Source organism: Phaenicophaeus curvirostris, chromosome 8, assembly GCF_032191515.1.
Source record: "Phaenicophaeus curvirostris isolate KB17595 chromosome 8, BPBGC_Pcur_1.0, whole genome shotgun sequence".
Classification (NCBI taxonomy): domain Eukaryota; kingdom Metazoa; phylum Chordata; class Aves; order Cuculiformes; family Cuculidae; genus Phaenicophaeus; species Phaenicophaeus curvirostris.
The window spans coordinates 16,917,556-16,936,802 of record NC_091399.1 but is presented as its reverse complement, the minus strand read 5'-3'; the positions used below and the strand labels follow the sequence as shown (position 1 = coordinate 16,936,802).

The following is a 19,247-nucleotide window of genomic DNA, read 5'->3' as shown; positions in this document are numbered from 1 at the left end:
GGGCCTCCCCAGGCTTAGTAGTCGGTGTCTGATGTGGACGTAACTCACTGGTTCGGCACGTTTTGGACGTGAGCATAAAGCTTTTTCTGGGTCTAAGGTTCTATTTACACTTCTTCAACCCATCGTTAATTTTGACTTTCCTTCCTGGCACATTGCTGCAACAAAGGGCTGCACAGGGATCTTCCGCTACCTCTCAAATACTCCTGCTGAATTATCAGCAGGCAAGGGCTTAGGTTTCTCTTTTGCTGAACAGCTTGCAGGTCTGTTCACTTTCAAACATCGCCTTCAGCACACCCAGCCCAGAGAGAGTGGCACTGCAGCAGCAGGTAAATAGGTTTTGAATGTAAAATGTTAAGAGAGTTTGGTCTCTCAGGTACCGATGGATTTGCCCTCTTTTCCCCCTTTTCTCACATTTCTAGCGTGGCTACGAGTAGGCATATTTTGGTTCCCACTTCTGGGGAAATTTCACGTGAATCTTGCTCTCAACAAGGGTGTCAGTGTCATCCCTCGGATCTCACAGGGGTGAGCACATGCACACACGGTTCCCTCGGAGGCAAACAACAAGCACGCAAAATTTTAGCTCAGGATGTTTGAGTTTGGCCAGGCTCTGAGGAAGCAGAACGCTGGCCTCATCCTGGGAAAGCCCAGGCCCCTCTAACATGGGCTGCTCTCCCAAATCCTGGGTGTCTCGTGGCTGCTCCTTCTCTGCTCACACACAAGGCCAGCCAGCAGTTCTGTGTCAGGTCCTCTGCGGGGGTAAAGGGACACAGGGACAGGTAACTCCGGCAGCTCACACCTGCTGAAACCCTCCCTTTGCAGCGCATCCAGCTTTTGTTTCCCCTGCAGGTAGTGCGGGAGTATGAGAGAGCCATCGTTTTCCGACGTGGGCGTCTCCTTCCTGGCAAAGCCAGAGGGCCTGGTAAGGTGGTTACTGAGATCCCTCCAGCTGCGTCACTCCCCTTCCTCGTATGGAACCGAAGCTCACATGCTGGTGCCCTCCAAGCAGGCACAGCTACACAGGAGACGGGACGGCTTTGCTCCCTCTTAGGGCCAGTGGCTTCTAATGCCTTTTCCCATCACAGAAGCAGCCTCTTAATTAAAGCCCACGTATGTTCCTTTGCAGTTTTGCATGCGAAACCCTCCCCTGTTGTCCAGAGCAGGAGAGGCAATTCCTGAGAGCTGTCCCAGAAACGGGGCCCACGCCGCCTCTGGTCACTCGGAGTGGAGCTGGGCTACTGGCAGCCACCAGCGGGTCCTGGTCTGGACGCAGGAGGGAAGGCAGCCCAGGCGTGTGACGTGAAGCGGGTTGCGCATGGTTCCAGAAGCCTCTGGTTTTTTGGAAAGGGAAAAATATAGAGCGTAAGGAGCAGTGGCTGAGGGAACATGGGTGTCATCCCTTCCCCTTCACAGGGCCAGATGCACCTTGACACCCTAGAGCCTGGTCTTTCAATCCATCACCTCCGCAGCAAGGACAGACATAAACGTCCCCGTCCTCAAACCAAACAGGCAGGAGGACGGCGCAGGGTGAGCCTGGAAACAGGAAGGGGCTCAGTGTACAGGCAGGTTCTCCTGGGACAGGGGAACAAGCTGGGTCCCGTGTGCAGCCCCGGGCGTGAGATTTCACTCACACACAAACGCACACAGGTAACCAAGGATTTTGTCCCTAGTTCTGAGCTGAGAGGAAAGGGAAGAGGAGGAAGGGGCAGCCTTCATGGCCTGGCACTTCCCTGCAAGGTCCATCAGCTCTCTAGAGGGAAGGGAGGCTGTGCTGCTCCCGCTTCCGCTGGGGGTGCGGCAGGACAAGAGCTCAGCTGAGGGGCATCCGAAGCGTGAGAAGCGATCCATTGAACCAGCTCCCACCGAGCTGACAAGGGGGAATCCGGCTCACGTTGTATTTAACCAACCCCTCGGCTCCCTGGAGTCGCCTCCTCAACACTCGGAGCTCCCATAATACTCTCTCTGCGAGTGCTTGCCGGCTTTTTCACAGCAAGGGCACCGCACAAACCAGGCCCCTCACAAGTGGCTGGGAAGTGGAAAAAATCCCCCCCTTCGCGTCTCTCTGCTCACACGAGCATCTGAGCTCCAGGGGCATCCTCACGTACCAGTCATAGAATCATAGAATTATAGAATAACCAGGTTGGAAGAGACCCACTGGATCATCGAGTCCAACCATTCCTATCAAACACTAAACCATGTCCCTTAGCACCTCATCCACCCGTGCCTTAAACACCTCCAGGGAAGGTGACTCAACCCCCTCCCTGGGCAGCCTGTTCCAGTGCCCAATTGATGGATGGTTACGAACCAGAGGACATTTAATGAGCACCCCAAGCACTGAGCAGCTTATGCTAAATGAAACAAAGGCACCTTAGCATAAGGCCTCACAGCTTTTGCACCACAATTAAAGCTAACTTTGCAGAAGCAGCAGCTGCTGTAAATGACACACTCTCTTCAAGGTTTCTCTTTGCAACAATAGAGAGTCGTTCTACCCTAGACGCCTCTCATTTCTCAGGGGAAGCTTTCCTCGGTAGTCCTTGACTTGTTACTTTGTAGTCTATCAATTTGTAGACTGAAATGCTCACATAGCTATTTCTCATGGGAAAACATAATAATGTATTGTAACTAATGATTACTTGTTGCAAATGGAGAATTGTCAAATCAGCTTGTAAAACAATGGCTTGCTTCAGCAAGTAGGGTATAAAATGTGTTGGGAACTTCGATTAAATGGCTTCACTTGGATCATATTGATCACTGCGTGTTGTCCCATATTTTCTTCCGTCACCCAATGACCCTTTCTGTGAAGAATTTTTTCCTAATGTCCAGCCTAAATCTCCCCTGGCGGAGCTTGAGGCCATTCCCTCTCGTCCTGTCCCCCGTCACTTGGGAGAAGAGGCCAGCACCCTCCTCTCTACAACCTCCTTTCAGGTAGTTGGAGAGAGCAATGAGGTCTCCCCTCAGCCTCCTCTTCTCCAGGCTAAACAACCCCAGCTCTCTCAGCTGCTCCTCCTAAGACCTCTTCTCCAGCCCCTTCCCCAGCTGGTTATAAAACCTGGTGATTCTGTGTGTGATTCTGTGTGTGTGAAGAGCAGCGGAGATGCTGAGACCCCACGGAGCTGTAGGGGGAGGAGGTAAGGAGTAACAGCAGGGGACGAGGAGTGCAATGCTACTAGGAAAGGACACCAAGAATGTACTCGGGCACTGCTGTTCTTTAATGTTTGCTTTGTCTCGATCCCTGGAACTGGCCAAGCCTTGACTCCTGAGAGACTTCCTTGGAAACACGTTTCTGAAAGGAAAACTAAACAACAAAGCAAATGCATTAAAAATTCCATGGAGTTAAAACATGCCCAAGGTATCACATCCATAAGAAAGTTCATCTCCCCTCCCGCTTTGATGTCAAAGAGACAGGACGCACGGAAGGACTAAGGGAAGAAGTTTTAATTGCCATTCTTTCTCCTTCTCCACACTGACCCACGCTGTGGATCCAGCTGGGAAAGGACACTAGGGAATGCTTTCACCCACAACAAACGTGCAGCCTAAGGAACCACTGTCACACCCTCCGGGCAAGACCACTGGGTCAGCAGTGTTCACACAACTCCTGGAGACAGCAGGAGAGCCCTGGGCTGGAAACACAAAAGGTCTGTAGCCTCTCACAGTGAAGGCACTTGGAACGTTATTTCTTTCCTAGCCTGAAATCAGTGACCCTAAATAGATCTTCTGGAGTGCAACAGGGAACGCTCACTTACAAGGGAGACAAAGTCAGTTACAGTGACCTCCTGGATATTGAGCCTGTCCCACATCTCAAAATCAGACAAAATTACTTTCTCTCAAAACCAGACCACGCTCAGCAATTCTTTCTGCCCTGAGCCGGAGTCAAGGTAACAGCCTCCCTGCTCGGCCTCTGCCAAACACACTGGACAAATCCCTCGGATGTGCCCAGGCGGAGAGAGCCCTGCCGGCACAGGCGGGAAATGAGGTGCCCTCAAATATTGCCTCCCTCTCGGCCTGGGAGAGCAGACTGAGTCGCTCTAACAGGTCTGTGTCACTGGCACGTTGGGGATTCCAGAGCTGAACACAGGGCTCCAGGTGGGGTCTCACCAGAGCGGAGCAGAGGGCCGCAGTCACCTCCCTCGCCGGTCCCACTGCACAGAACATCTCTGCCACAGCCACTGCTCCCTCTGTGGGGACAAAAGAGGATGAATCCCAGCAGTTAATTTTCCACTCAGTAAGTCACCGACACAGAACAATCCAGTTCCACGCCCTGCCGAGGGCAGGGACACCTCCCACTGGATCACGTGGCTCGAAACCCCTTCCAACCTGGCCTTGAACACCTCCAGGGATGGGACACCCACCACTTCCCTGGGCAACCGGGGCCAGGGCCTCACCACCCAAAGCACCAAGAATTTCTTCCTACTGCCTAATCGAAATCGTCCCCCCTCCAATTTACAGCCATCCCCCCTTGTACTGTCACTCCACGCCCCTGTAAAGAGTCCCTCCCCAGCTTTCCCAGAGCCCCTTTCAGTTCTGGAAGCTGCTCTAGGGTCTCCCCAGAGCCTTCTCTCCTCCAGGCTGAACAACCCCGACTCTCTCAGCCTGTCCTCACAGCAGAGCTGCTCCAGCCCTCGCATCATCTTTGTAGCCCTCGTCCAGACTCGCTCTAACAGGTCTGTGTCACTGGCATGTTGGGGATTCCAGAGCTGAACACAGGGCTCCAGGTGGGGTCTCACCGGAGCGGAGCAGAGGGCCGCAGTCACCTCCCTCGCCGGTCCCACTGCACAGAACATCTCTGCCACAGCCACTGCTCCCTCTGTGGGGACAAAAGAGAGTAAATCCCAGCAGTTCATTTTCCACTCGCTAAGGTCACCAGCATCAGAAGCACAAGGATTTTCAGTTCTTGCAAACAGAGAAGCTTCCTACATCCCTTTCGGCAACAGCAGTTGCCCTGCGTCCAAGGAAGCTCTAGGCATCTGTGTAAGGCAATGATGCACCATGGACCTCCAGAAGCCATAAGCACAGATCCAGACTGGGGGTGAATTCTCTATGATTTTTCAGATCCATCATCTGGACTCGCTCTAACAGGTCTGTGTCAGTGGCATGTTGGGGATTCCAGAGCTGAACACAGGGCTCCAGGTGGGGTCTCACCAGAGCGGAGCAGAGGGCTGGAATCCCCTCCCTCGCCGGTCCCACTGCTTTGGACGCAGCCCAGGACACCGTTGGCTTCTGGGCTGCAGGCGCATCCATCACCAGAGCTTCTCATCCCATGGCGTTTCTTGGGGGCTGAGGTCAGAATTGACACAAACAACCCATAGCTGCTTCCTTCAGGACAAGCTTTGAAGCAGATCTTCATTCAGTCTGGTTCAACACAGAACACCACATGCTGTCTCCAGATACCTCTGATCCAAAGAGGTTTCTCAGGTCTTCTAAATCCAGAGAGGGGACAGGAGCGCCTTTGATCTCTGGAAGGAGAAGACCGTACACTTGAATCCAATTACAGCACTCGCTCTGGGAAGACCTAACAGAAAATTATTACTAAGGGAAGAAAAAAAGAGCCGTTCAAATATTCCCTCATCAGTTAAACAACCTGTCACTGGCTGATCACTGCCACCAACCGATTCCTTCTGGCCAGCACAGAACACCTCTGCCACAGCCACTGCTCCCTCTGCGGGGAGAAAGGAGGATAAATCCCAGGAGTTAATTTTTCACTCCCTAAGGTAACCCACAACAGAGGCACAGGGATTTTCCATTCCTACAGAGAAGCTTCCTACATCCCTGGAAGCAACAGCAGTTGCCCGGTGCTGAAGGAGCTTTAGGCGTCTGCGCAAAGGAATGTTGCGCCAAGGACCCTCGGCAGGGCGAAGCCTGTCAGAGCACACTCTAGGAGCCCCAGAAAAGCAGAGTTTGTAAGTGAGCTGAGGGGAGTGGGAACTCCTGTTATCCAAGAGCTGTACATTTCTCCTACCCGATTTCCTGACCCCATGCAGAAGGAGGACTTACTTACCACCCCTCTGGCTAAAAGTTCCCTCCCGTTCTGGCCTTTAACCCTCTGTGGAAACAACCTCTGAAAGTCGCCTGCATCCATACACCAAACGCAGACACGGGCGAAAACCCACCTCCTTGCTTTTCAAATGTCAGTCCCTGGTTCTTCTCTGCAGTTTTCTCTGGAGAGGCTTCCCGGGCTCAAGGACGGTTCTCCACTCCCAACTCGGCGCTGACTCGACTCGCATGGAACGGATCCACCTGTTGATTCCTTCGACCTGGAGCTGCGTGTTGTTTTCAGCACCTGAAAGGGTCCCTTCCAGCTTTCTGGAACTTCCGCTCTCCCACGGCTTGATGTCGACGGAGTCTCCGGGCTGGAAGGGGCGTCCTGGAGAATCTAAAGCGAGAGGCTCAGGACACGTTACGCACCGCCCCAGGTCATTCACTCTTTTACCCGACAACAGCAGAGAAGATTTTAGCTCTGTTTCTCCTTCCAGCAGCACGTCTCGAGGAAAAAGGGTCATTTGATAAGGCCTCCCAAACACTGATTCATACAGACTGCTCTTTGTCTCAGCTCTCGGCTGTAGCCTTGTTCTTAGCACAGCCAGTACAAGAGCTCGAGGCCACCACAAAGAAGTCTCCTCACAAATTTTACCCTTTTCCCTCTGCAGAGTTTGATTCACCCTTTCCACCTTCCCACTACTCTGGGGGCTCCAGGGCGGGTGCAGGGCCCATTTTATTCCTCGGACTCGGCTCAGCTCTTGTACAATCCCCGCCAGAAAGCGAGGACCTCTAGCTGACAACAGACCTATGGCAATTCCAAACCTTGGTCAAATTCCCTACAAGGAGGTTTGAGTCACCTCTCTTGCTTTGACGGTGCTGCAGGGCAATGCCTCTGGCCAGCCTCAAAATGTGGCTCCTGGTCCCCACAGGTCCCGGGATCCGCCCTGTCTGGGCAGCTCAGAGAAATCTCTCTGCCAGGGATCACCGGGGGCATTTCCTCTGCGAGCAACTCCTAGGGGAGGGCGCTTGAGAGGGACGGGATTATTTTTCAAACAGATTTCAGGCCTCCCCACAATGGATTTAGCAAGCCTGCTCATCCTCACGCTAACTACTTGTCCCCTTAAATCATCGATTACAGCCTCTGCTCCCCAGTGAGTTTCTTGATGCTTTTTCTCAATGAATTTTAGCACTACCAGGGAGAAACTACAGCCTCTTTTGTAGGGGTCACCATCCACCCCCTCTCGTTTGCTGTTGCCCTCACTGATTTTGCCAGTTCCAGATCAGCATCGCTAGAAATGGCACTTGAGAGGGACGGGATTATTGTTCAAACGCATTCGCATCCCCCCACAACGGATATTCAGATCCCTCTCCACAGAAGGGATTAATACCAAGATACCTTTTCCTGCTGCCCTCGAGCTGCTCGCTCTGCCAGTCCACTACATACCTTCATCGGGGACTTTCCCACCCGAGGAGCCTTGCGATGCATTAACGCCGCTTCTCTCCGTTGCCCGACGTCTTCCCGCAACTGCAGGATTTCTTCTCGGTGCTTGACGGGGGATCCTCGTGCAGTTAACACTCCTCTTCCTTTCCACGTTGCCCCACGGGCACGGACCAACCCCAAAGCGTATTTGGAGGCCATCCATCTATTTACCTTCTGAAAGCTGTCCTGATACGGTAATTCCCCTGTTACCTTTACCCCTAGAAAGGCAGCTGCATTTCCTCCCGTAGCTGTTTTCAGCTCCTTGAATCAGGAGCACTGGTGTCGCCGCTGCCCGCAGGCCCTGGCCACCCCCGGCTCACGTTACTCAATTCCTTAGAAAAGGACCCACCGGTCCCCACACGAGCAGCCCTTCCCCAGAGGCCTTAAGGGCCTTCTAGAGAGCCTTTACCACAAGTCCGTCACGAGGTATCCCCAGGCGACACCATCAGCCGTTCCCAGGAGGTCTCTCAGCTCCCACACGCCTCTGGGCTCGGCGGTTCGGCAGACGCTTCCCTGCGATCGCTCCCGAGTCGCTGACGTCCCAGCCGTCACCCCAGGGCTGTCTCTGTGAGCAGCACGCAGGGCGCAGGGCGCTGCAACCTCCTCGGCGCGCAGGAAGGCAGGGGACCCAGGCTTGGAGACCGTCCTGCTGGGACACCGCGGGACTCGTCCTCCGCATCCACGCTGGGCTTGCTCCCATCAGCCACGGCCTTCTCTTCCAGCAGACTCCATAAAAAAGACAAAGGAAAGCACTTGGTTAATTTTAAAACCTTAATTAACATTTATTAACATTTAAACTACGTACAGGGGAAACCATTGAAACTACGTACAGGGGAAACCATTGAAACTATGTACAGGGGAAACCAGGTTTCCCCGCTCCCCCCCCACCCCCATGCCCTCATCGTATGGCCTGGCGAATGAAGCTGCTCTGGACTATGTCTGCCTTCTCTCTCTCCTTCTTCCTGATGGGATCCACCGCAAAGCAGCGCCAGAGTCGCAGCGTTTCATCCGCAGCAGCCGAGGCCACTGTTTCGCCATCGGGGCTCAGAGCCATGCTCAAGACTCTCGCCGTGTGACCTGAAGAGGAGGTGTGCGCTCAGGGACGGGCCGCTCGGCGCACGCCCCGCTCCCTCTGCTTCTGCCACCACGCTCACGTTTACTGCGTGGGCCCCGGGAACCCCAGCAGCTCGCAGAGCTGGCCCCGCACCGGGCTGCAGCAGCAGGAATTCACAGCCCAGGCGGGCATTTGCACCAACAGCGTTCCTTCAGCAGCCCCCAGGAGGGCCTCCCTCGAGCAGCACACGCCTCTGCTCAGCAGCCCGCACCAGCCGAGCTCCAGCTCGGGCCACCGCTCCGCTCAACCCAAGGATCACGTCTCCTTCAGCCGCCAGCAGCCCTCCCTGCCCCAGGCAAAGGGCCCTGCCTACCTTGCAGCTCAGTGACCTTGGACATGGCTGGATACTTACAGATCACCAGCTGATTCTTTGCGGAGCCGTGGCCCGAAATGAGCTCCTTGTAGGTGGTCGACCACACGATGGAACAGACCTGGCAGGAGGCGGCAATGCAGGGAAGACGAGCTGCTCGTGCCGATGCTCAGCACCCCGAGAGGAGCACGGCCCCCTCCTCGGCCCTGCCTCGGGGCCTCAGGAGCCAGCAGCTCCGCTCAGGCGTCCCACCACAAGCTGTTTACATCCAAGCCGACGCTCACGTCTCACCTGGGAGCGGGCATCGATATTGCCCAGGCAGGTGCCAGAAGACACGTTCCAGAGGCGGATGCGTTTGTCGCCGCCTCCGCCTCCAGTGGCCAGAACGCTGGGCTGCCACGGACACCACGCCACAGCCTGCCAGAAGAGGGGTCAGCCTGAGGCGTGCAACGAGCACCCTGCGCGCAGGCAGTGCCGCACGGCTGCCTCGCACACAAACGCGAGCCCACAGCTGCCCCGCGCTCACCTTGACAGCACCCTGGTGCTGACGGAAGCTCTGCGCTGGAGCAAATCCTCCACGGCCCCCCTGGCTGCTCGGCCAGATGTTCACCACGTGGTCGTCACCACCACTGGCGAGGAAGCGGCCGTTTGGAGACCACTTGAGGCCACACACCTCCCGCGTGTGACCAGCAAGCGTGGCCACCTGGTGCTGAGCGACTCTGACGTCGTGGTGCTGGATGCAGCCGCTGCGAGCCCCGCTGCAGAGAGAAGGCTCACAGGGTCAGGCTGCACACAGTGCTGGGAAAAGCCATCCTGGCGCTGGGGCAGGACGGCTGCACCTGCCGCAGGGTTTCACACCGGTGCTGCCGGCAGATCCGGGCTCTTGGCGTGAGCCGAGCACATCCACAAGGATCTGCACCGGCTCCGCTCCGCCCTTCCAACCCCACCCACTGCTTTACCTGGACAGGATGTAGCTGTTCCAGCTGAGACACCCGACACGGGACACGTGGCTGCTCAGCGTGCGGACACGTTTCCGACGCTCCACGTCCCACAGCTAGGGAAGCAGAACAACAAGTTCTCCAGAGGGCCAGGAAACGCCAGCCCCGTTGCTTTGCCCTACAAACCGCAGCGCGCAGGCTCTGCCATTCAGCCTGCTCACTCTGGGAGCAGGGAACAATTTGTATCTCCTGCCCGCAGAACGGAAGGAGAACGCCAGGGGTCAGGAACCCCAAACCCAAGCTCTGCCTCACTGCCGCAGCTGCTCACTGCCGGAGGACATCTCCAGCCCACACCAGGCAAGTCGGAGCGCGTTGCATCCTTCTAGCGCCAGCCAAGCCTTCGTCCCAAGGCCCCACAGCTCCAGCAACCCCTAAACAGCTCCAGCTCGACTCCTGCACTCACCTGGACCTCACCGTTGCTCAAGCCAACAGCCAGGCAGCTGCCTCCGTTACCCCACGACACAGAGGAAACGTAATCAGCTACGTGCTCCGTCTCCATGAGGTTGATGATCTCCCCAGAGACGTGGTGCCACAGGTAGACAGTGGTGTCCAGAGCCAGCGCCAGGAGGTTTTGAGAGCTCCAGTCCAGGAGATTCAGATCTACCGTTTGGAAGAGCAATGCAATGCAGGCCACCCTGCGCTGCCCTGGAGAGCCCTGCCCTTCACCGGTGCTCATCATAGAATCATAGAATAACCAGGTTGGAAGAGACCCACCGGATCACCGAGTCCAACCCTATTCCACCTCCACCAGGTATGCGTGTCCCCCAGCCCCAGTCCAAGCCACCTGCCCAGCACTCGGGACCACTGCTCCTACAAGGCTTCACCCCAGAAGTGGTCCATGCCAGCCCGAGGGCAGAAGAGACCGAAACAGCCCAGGCAGAGCTCCAGTCCCTCAGACCACGCTGGCCTAGGAACCGCACTGCGCTACACAACGATCTCAATGCCCAGCACGCGACATCGCAGCCCACTTACAATAGTCATCACGGATGTCTGGGGCATCCAGGACCCCCTCTGGCGCGCAGGGAATGTATCTGCCCTTCCTCCTGCCGCACCCAGGCATCACCTCGTGCCTGCAGAGCGCTGTGACGTTGTTCTGAAAGCCTGTGTGCAGAGAAACACTTCTGTTAACCGGAGGTCCCGTTTCCTCCCAGCTAAGCCCTGCTCACCCGAGGAGAAATCCCTCCCGGGGAAAATGCAGCCCTGAGAGCAGAGCCACGCTCAGAGGAATGCAGGGCGCTAACAGCACTGCCGGGGTGAACTGCTGAACCAGCTCTGGTAAATCAGTTCTCTGGAGCTGTCACACAGCCCCTCAGCCGCTGGACACCTAAGGATTAGGGAGAGCCCGGTGTGCACAGCAGCTCCCAGAAGCCGGTCGATGCCTCCAAATGCGGAGCCTCTGTGCCGCTGTTCCCCTCCCCAGGGCTCTCCAGCCGAGTCGACTCACCCAGAGCCTGTCCCTCACCTGCCGCAGGGCTCGGAGCCTTTCCACTGAGGCTCAGGATCTTTGCCTCTTCCACATCGAAGCCGTTCAGCCTCACTGCCCAGGCTTTCTGGCGCGCCTGTCAAGGCAGGTCGAACAGGACAGGTGACCCCAAAGCGACCAACGGAGGATTCCATCCCATCTACGTCGCCCTCGCTTTGAAACCCAAAGACCACGAGGGTCGGCCCCCTCCTCTGTGACGGCCGCTGAGGACCTCGTCTCTCTCTTTGCCCCCGACCCTGGACCCGCGTGTTCCTGACTCCAGTTCCTGAGCTCAGCTCCCTCCTGGCTGTGGAGCCATTCCCTCGATTCTGCTCTGCAGGATCTGTGGTGACGTTGAGTCATCGAGGGCGCGATCTCAGATATTTGTGTGTATATATATATATTACCACTCCTAATAAGATCAATAACCATTATTATTATTATTATTGTAATTTTAATTAAAGCTGCGGTTTTAGTTTCCAACTCACAAGTCTCTTTCCTCTCATTTCCCTTTCCCCCTTTCCAGGGGTGTGGGGAGTGGAGGGATTTGGGAGCGCAACTGCACGGTTTTAGCTGCTGAAATCAGCCGGGCTGGGGCTAACCCGTGACACAGCTCCAAGGGGTTTTTCCTCAGACACCAGCAAGCTCTCCTGCTCACATTTGAGCACAGAAGAGCGGCCAGGTCAGCGTCTCACGGCCAGCGGACAAAGCCACAGCCACAAGGAACCAAATGCTTCCTACAGAGATTTCAGAACCCAGCAGACACGTTCCAGAGCGGCTCCCCACGCAGACATTGTGCTGGAACAGCTCCCGCCAGCAGTGTCCCTGGGCACAGGCTCACAGCCTAGGAGCTCTGTCCCCTGGGCTGATGAGGCTTTAAAACGGAGCAAAGCTGTGTTTGGCTCCCACAAGGGCCAGAGGCTCTTCCCAGGGACACGACCCTACAGAACAGCTTCGCTCAGGGTCCCGCGTCCCCGTTCCATTCCCAGGCCCTACAGCTCCAACCTCATCCCCGGCTCCTCAAGGGCAGAGCTGGAGGCAGCGGCGCTCGGGGCTGTCAGCCTCACGCAACCACGCGACACAACTTACAGTTTGCTTCCCTGGGAAAGGCCGCGAGGGCGTTTGGGAGGGAGCAGCGCAGTCCCTGCAACTCAGCAACACGCTCACCTTCTTGGTGGGTGACACCAAGGCAGGGTCCTGCTCTTGGCTCAGGAGGAACTTGGCCACCTCCATCCTCAGAGCGCGACGGCTGGGAATGTAGCGATCTGGCCGAGCGGTCGTTTGGCTCCTCTGCATTTTGGATCCTCGTTTACCTGCACTCACACGCATCAATATTGTCTGACAGCTACGCAAGAGCCCAGAGGAGAGCCCTCCCGAGGCAGCCAAGCCGGCGCTTTGCCACATCCCCCCTCGCAGACGAGCGGGACTCCCAGCGCTCGTGCCATCCAAAGCCCAACTCGCTCGTAGCTCTGCCCCCCGTCTAACGCACCAGTTAGAGGCTGCCGAGCTCTGTGCCCCCGGCCTCCAGAGCCCCTCGGCTCCCCGCACCCCCCTCTGCCACCGCTCACCGGCTGCGCCGCACCACATCGCGCTGGAGCTGCGGCTGATGGGGCTGAGCCCGGGGCTGAGCTCTGCTGGGCCTCGGGGATCGCCGGGAGCGGCTGCAGCAGCACCGCGGGGATCACTGCAGGGATCGCCTCGGGAATCGCCTCGGGAATCGCCTCGAGCGGAAGGGTCGCCTCGAGCATCAACTGCACGTGGGACGCAGGCGAGGGCGTCAGCGCAGGCAGCAACGGGACTGGGCTGCAGCCTGGCTGCCAGGGCCCTGGGCTGATCCTCAGCACCCTCAGCACTGAGGCCTCCTCTGGCCCGGCCTCTCCCTCTGCCCCCCTTCTCCTGCCCCTTCCCTCTCCCCTCTTTCTCTCTCTCTCCCATCCCTCCTCTCCCTCTCCCCTCTCTCCCTCCCACCCTGCTCTCCCTCTCTTCCCTCCTCCTCTCCCTTTCTTTCCCTCTCCACAGCTCCTCTAGGACCCCCCAGAATCCCTCTAGGACCCCCCCAGGATCCCTCTAGGACCCCACGAATCCCTCTAGGAACAGCAGAACCCCTCTGGAGACCCCCAGGACCCCTTTGGGACCCCCAAACCCCTAGAGGGAACTTCCAGAATCCTCTAGGCACCCCCGCAAGACACCCATAGGACACCCCAGAACCCCTCTAGGGACCCCAGGACCCCTCTGGAGTCCCCCAGGACCCCGTTAGGACCTCCTAGAACACCCCGGGGACCCAGAACCCCTCTAGGGCTCAACAGAACCCCTTTAGGGAACTCCAGGCCGCCTCTCGAGCTCCCCTGCAACAAGGTGGGGATCAAAGGGGAAAAGAGCGCCCCCCCAGCTCAGTGCCGCCGCCGTGTGGCCGCATCGCGGTACTGCAGGAAGGGCTGCAAGAGTCTCTTCCACAAGCTGCTCCTTCTCCCTTTTTCCCACCCCAATTCCCCCAGGCGGGAACCCCAGACGGGTCCTGGGGGGTCCTGCAGGGGTTTTTGGGGTTCTATAGGGGTTCTGTGGGTCCCTAGAGGGGTCCTTGGCATCACTAAACGGGTCCCGAGGCTCTAGGGGGCTCCTAGGGATCCCTAGGGGGGCCCTGGAGGTGGTGGAGAGGTCCTTCAGGGGGTTCCTAGAGGGCTCCTGAGGAGTCCTAGCGGGGTCCTGGGGGGCTCTAGAGGGGTCCTGAAGGACATAGAGGCATCCTAGTGGTCCCTAGAGGGGTCCTGGGGGTCCCGAGACGGGGCCGGGGGGGGTCCTAGATGGGGCCTGGGGGGCTCCAGAGGGATCCTGGGGGTCGTGGAGAGGTCCTGGGGGGTCCCTAGAGGGGTCCTGGGGGTCCTAGATGGGTCCTGGGAGGCACGTGAGGCCACTCCCCTTTCCTCCTCCCCCCTCTCCCCCCATTCTCCTCCCCTGCCCCTTCTCCTCTCTCTCCCCTTCCCTCCCCTCCCTCTCTCCCCCTCTCCGCGCCCCTCCCCGCCGCCCCCGGACCCGCCGCTCGCTGCCTCCCCCAGACCCGCTGCCGCCCGAACCTCCGCGATGCGGTTGGGGCTCCCGCAGCCCCCGACGGCGGTTGGACCCGCGCGGACGCGGCTCCGATTGGCTGGGGCGGGGACGGGCCCCTCCCATTGGCTGGGGCGGGGACGGGCCCCTCCCATTGGCTGGGGCGGGGACGGGCCCCTCCCATTGGCTGCGGCGGGGACGGGCCCCTCCCATTGGCTGCGGCGGGGCCTGGGGGCGGGGCTAGGGCGAAGCCCTAAGGGTGTGGGGGGAACTGGGGGGCTGGAGGGGGAAGAGAGTCGTGGGGGGTCAAGGTGCTGGTGGGGTTTACAGGGCCCCCTCTAGGGACTCCAGGACCCCTCTAGAACCCCCAAAACACCTAGAGTGAAGCCCAGAACTCCCCTGGAGCTGCCCAAGCCCTCTCTGTGTCTCCCCAGAAGCACTCTAAGGATGCAAAGACCCCTATAGGGAATCCCAGGAGCCCTCTGGAGCTGCCCAAGCCCTCTCTATGACCCCTCAGAACCCTCTAGAGACCCCAGAACCCCTCTAGCAACTCCTCAGGTCCCCTCTAGGATCCCCCAAATCCCTCGAGGGACACCAGGACCCCTCTGGGGCCCCCCAGGACCCCTTCAGGACCCCCAAAAGCCCACAGGGAAGCCCAGGAATCCTCTAGGCCCCCCCCTCCCCCAGGGCCTCTCTAGGACCCCCCATAACCCGTGTAGGGACCCCAGGATCCTTATAGGGAAGGCCAGGACCCCTCTGGAGACACAACTCCCCCCCACCCCAGGACCCCTCTAGGGTCCGCGGAGGGTCATAGAAGTATCCCGGGGTGTTCTAGAGGAGTCTTGGGGGTCCCTACAGGGGTCCTGGGGATCTTTACATGGGTTCTGGGGGTCCCTAGAGGGGTGCTGGTTGTCCCTGGAGTGGTCCTGTGAGGATCTCGAGGGGACTTGGGGCTTCTTAGAAGGATTCAGGGGGTCCTGGGAGTCCTTAGATTGGTCTTGGAGGGTCTAGAGAGATCCTGTGGATCCCTAGAGGGGCCCTGGGGCTTCTTAGAGGGATTCAGGGTATCCTGCGGGGGCCTAGAGGGCTTCTGGGGGTTCTAGAGGAGTCCTGGGGTCCCTCGAGGGGCTCTAGAGGGGTCTCGAGGAGCCTTAGAGTTATTTGGGCGGTTCTGGGGACCCCTAGAGTCATCACGGGGGTTCTGGAGGGGTCCGATGCGTCCCTAGATGATTTCTAGGCGTCCTTAAAGGAGTTCTGGGGGTCCTAGAGGGGTCCTGGGGGCCCCTAGGGGTTCTAGCGCTGCATAGTGCTAGCGGGGTCCCATAAGGCTCTAGGGAGGTCTTAGAATGATTCGGGGGGTCCCGGGGAGTCCTAGAGTCATCCTGGAGAGTCGAGAGGCATCTTGAGGGTCTGTAAAGGGGTCCTGGAGGTGCTAGAGGCGTCCTGGTGGCCCCTAGAGGGGTCCTTGACATCACTAAATGGGTCCTGGGTGGCTGTTTAGACGTCCTGTGGGTGCTGGTGGCTTTAGAGGGATCCTGGGTGTCTCTAGAGGGGTCCTGGTTGTCCCAAGAGGGGTCCTTCGGGGCTCGTGAGGGATTCTGGGGGACCCCGTGGGGGCCCTAGAGGGCTCTATAGGGGTCCTAGGGGTCGCTAGAGGGGCCCTGGAGGTCGTGGAGAGGTCCTACGGGGCCCCTAGAGGGGTCCTGAGGAGTCCTAAAGGGGTCCTGGGGGGCTCTAGACCTCGCCCAGTCCATCCACGCCAGAGCCCGGGAGCTGGATCACAGCCCTTACCCTTCACGGACACGCAGGACAGAGTGAGATTACGCAGGGAGATCGTTAAGAAAAGATTTTATCCCAAATTTCTTGTGCGGTTAGTTCTGCAGGCACTTTTCTTGTTGTGTGTGTATATCATGGGTAATAGAAAGTGTGATCGGTGGTGGGAAAGATACAGGAAGAGAAGGAGAGAGAAAAGGTTTAAGGAGCAGACAAGACACTCGGAGATGCGTCCCGATCCAATATCAGGGAGGGTTCTTAAACGATCCCAAGAGACCAAGATTAAGGCACAAACGAGGTCAGGTGCCGTACAATCTTGTGAGCTTTATTTTAACAACTGACAACAGCGACAGGACAGAGAGGAAAAGAAAGGAAAAGTTAGAACCCCTAAGCAAGAAGACGGTAGAGATGCGGCTAATTACCACCACCACGAATCCAGCGATGTCCCGTTGGATCGGTCTCGGTGCAGGTGATGATGAAGACACAGCCACGGGGTGATGATGATGTTCCAAGCTCCAGGAAGCCCGGCGAAGGCACACACAGCAACACACACGAGGTCGAGTCCACCAGCAACGAAGAAGCAAGCAATGAAGGAGTCCAGCACCCCGAGCCTGCCGAGCAATGGGGAAGTCAAGCACCCTGAGCCCACCGAGCAATGACGAAGTCGAGCACCCCGAGCCCACCGAGCAACGAAGAAGCCAGAGGCTCCCCCATTTATCGCCCCAGTCCACGGTTTCCCCGAATAGTCCAACCATTTTCAGGAATGCCCAGGTGCCACTCGGTAAGCGCACTTCGGGTGGATGTCATGGTTTTTCCGTTGGGGACAGTTTGGCAGCGCTCACGAGATCGGCTCTTCATTGCAATAAAGATCCCTTACGAGATCGTGGGGGCGTTGGCAGCGATGTTGAGCCAAAGCAGTTCAACGGTTACGGCCCCTTACACCGCCCCGTGGCTCAACATCGCTGGCTTCATGGCGGTGTGAAAGACAGAAGGACAGAGAGAGAAAAAGGCCAGAAGAATGCGCAATACAACAACAAACAAAACGTCCAGCAAATTTTACAATCACAAGCATCTTCTTGACAATATCCTTAACAAATATTACAACCTTAACAAATATAAACATCTTACAAACCCACAAGTCTTATCTTAAAAACTACTTAAGCCTACAAAACCGTAACATCTTATCCTAAAACTAATCAACTCGACAAAGCTTCAACATCTTATAAAACAGTTTTAAACCTCCGATTCGTTGACCGTCGGTGCCTCCGGGCCCGCCTCTGATGCCTCCGGCGAGTCAGCACGACAACACAATAGTTTACATTGCGGACATTCATGAGGAAAAAATACACGTATACAAAGGCAAAACACGAGAATCAATGCTATAACGCTAAGGGTATAAACGATGGGGACTAACACCAACATTTTTAAAGAAAAATACCAAGAAGCGTCTGAGGCCCTGGCAGTCCACGCGGTCACTGCTTCGCCCGATTTGGAGGTCGCATGCGCAGTGGGAAAATCCCTTTCCACACCTCCTTATAAAGCGATTTTAAGGCGTAACGCGCATGTGCTGTTTGGGTCTAGAAACTTCTAGGTGGTTCTATCCTAAACTTAGAAAGAAAAAAAAACCCTCTTGCAGCCCTTCCTGCAGTACCGCGATGCGGCCACACGGCGGCGGCACTGAGCTGGGGGGGCGCTCTTTTCCCCTTTGATCCCCACCTTGTTGCAGGGGAGCTCGAGAGGCGGCCTGGAGTTCCCTAAAGGGGTTCTGTTGAGCCCTAGAGGGGTTCTGGGTCCCCGGGGTGTTCTAGGAGGTCCTAACGGGGTCCTGGGGGACTCCAGAGGGGTCCTGGGATCCCCACAGGGATTCTAGGGGTTCCTAGAGGGGCTCGAAGGGGTCCTAGAGGGAGCCTAGGGGGTCCCTAGAGGGGTCCTCGGCTTCCCTATAGGGGTTTTGGGGGTCATAGAGGGGTCCTGGGGGCTCTAGAGGGCTTCTGTGTGTCCTCTTATTAAACCTTTTCTTAACCATCTCCCTGCATCATCTCACTCTCCCCAGGACCCCTCGAGGACCCCCAGAACTCCTTTAAGGACCCCTAGAAACCATCTAAGGATGCACAGGACCCCTCTAGAATCCTCGTGACGACTCTAGGGGTCCCCAGGACACCCCGAATAACTCTAAGACTCCTCAAAACCCCTCGAGAGCCCTGCAGAACCCTCTAGGGCTCCCCAGAACTCCCCGAATCCCTCGAAGAACCCCCAAAGGCCCCTCTAGGGACCCCAGGACTCCTCTAGAACCCCCGAGCATCCCTCTAGAACCCCCAGAACCCCTTTACAGACACCCAGAAGCCCTCTAGGCCCCCGCAGGATACCCTGAATCCCTCTAAGAGGCCCCAAGGCCCCTCTAGGGACCCACAGGATCTCTCTAGACCCTCCAGGACCAATCTAGGGACTCCCAGGACTCACTAAATCCTTCTAAGAAGCCCCAAGTCCCCTCGAGATCCTCACAGGACCACTCCAGGGACAACCAGCACCCCTCTAGGGACCCCCAGAACCCCTTTAAGGACCCCCAGGAACCCTCTAGGGATTCCCCAAGACCCCTCTAGAATCCCCTAGGATCCTTCTAAGACCCCCCCCAGGGCCCCTCTAGGGACCTGCAGAATTTCTTTAGGGACCCCAGAACCACTCTAGGGCCCACCAGGGCCCCCGAATCCCTCGAAGAACCCCCAGATCCCCTCTAGATCCCAGCAGGACCCCTCAAGGGACAACCAGGACCCCTCTAGTGACCCCCAGAATCCATGTAAAGACCTCCAGGACTCCTCTAGGGACCCCTAAGACTCCTCTAGAACACCCCAGGATACTTCTATGACCCCCCCAGGACCCAAGAGGGGTCCTAGAGGGGTCCTGGGGGTCCCAGAGGGGGTTTCATCTCCAGAGGGGTCACAGTCACTTTACAGTCCCCTGAGGCACCTTTCTCTTGTTCCAGTGCCTTAAGGAACAAATGTACAAACAGGGACCTGCCAGGCATGAGAAATGTGAGCTGAGATGCTCTGAGATGCACCTTTTCTCTTGATTGAAAGGGCGTGGAAAACTATTCAAGC

General features: G+C 57.4%; 1 protein-coding gene across 1 annotated transcript; it reads right to left on the bottom strand.

The window, feature by feature from the left end:
• Window positions 1-8,351: 8,351 nt before the first annotated feature.
• LOC138723336 (cell division cycle protein 20 homolog) lies at window positions 8,352-14,534 on the bottom strand. The gene is made up of 11 exons (XM_069862282.1): window positions 14,368-14,534; window positions 13,899-13,975; window positions 12,505-12,653; window positions 11,338-11,434; window positions 10,848-10,976; window positions 10,279-10,475; window positions 9,837-9,931; window positions 9,404-9,635; window positions 9,169-9,294; window positions 8,881-8,998; window positions 8,352-8,530 (listed from the first exon to the last, which is right to left on the bottom strand). Exons 1-11 carry the CDS (start codon window positions 14,532-14,534, stop codon window positions 8,352-8,354), a joined length of 1,566 nt encoding a protein of 521 aa, XP_069718383.1.
• Window positions 14,535-19,247: the final 4,713 nt, after the last annotated feature.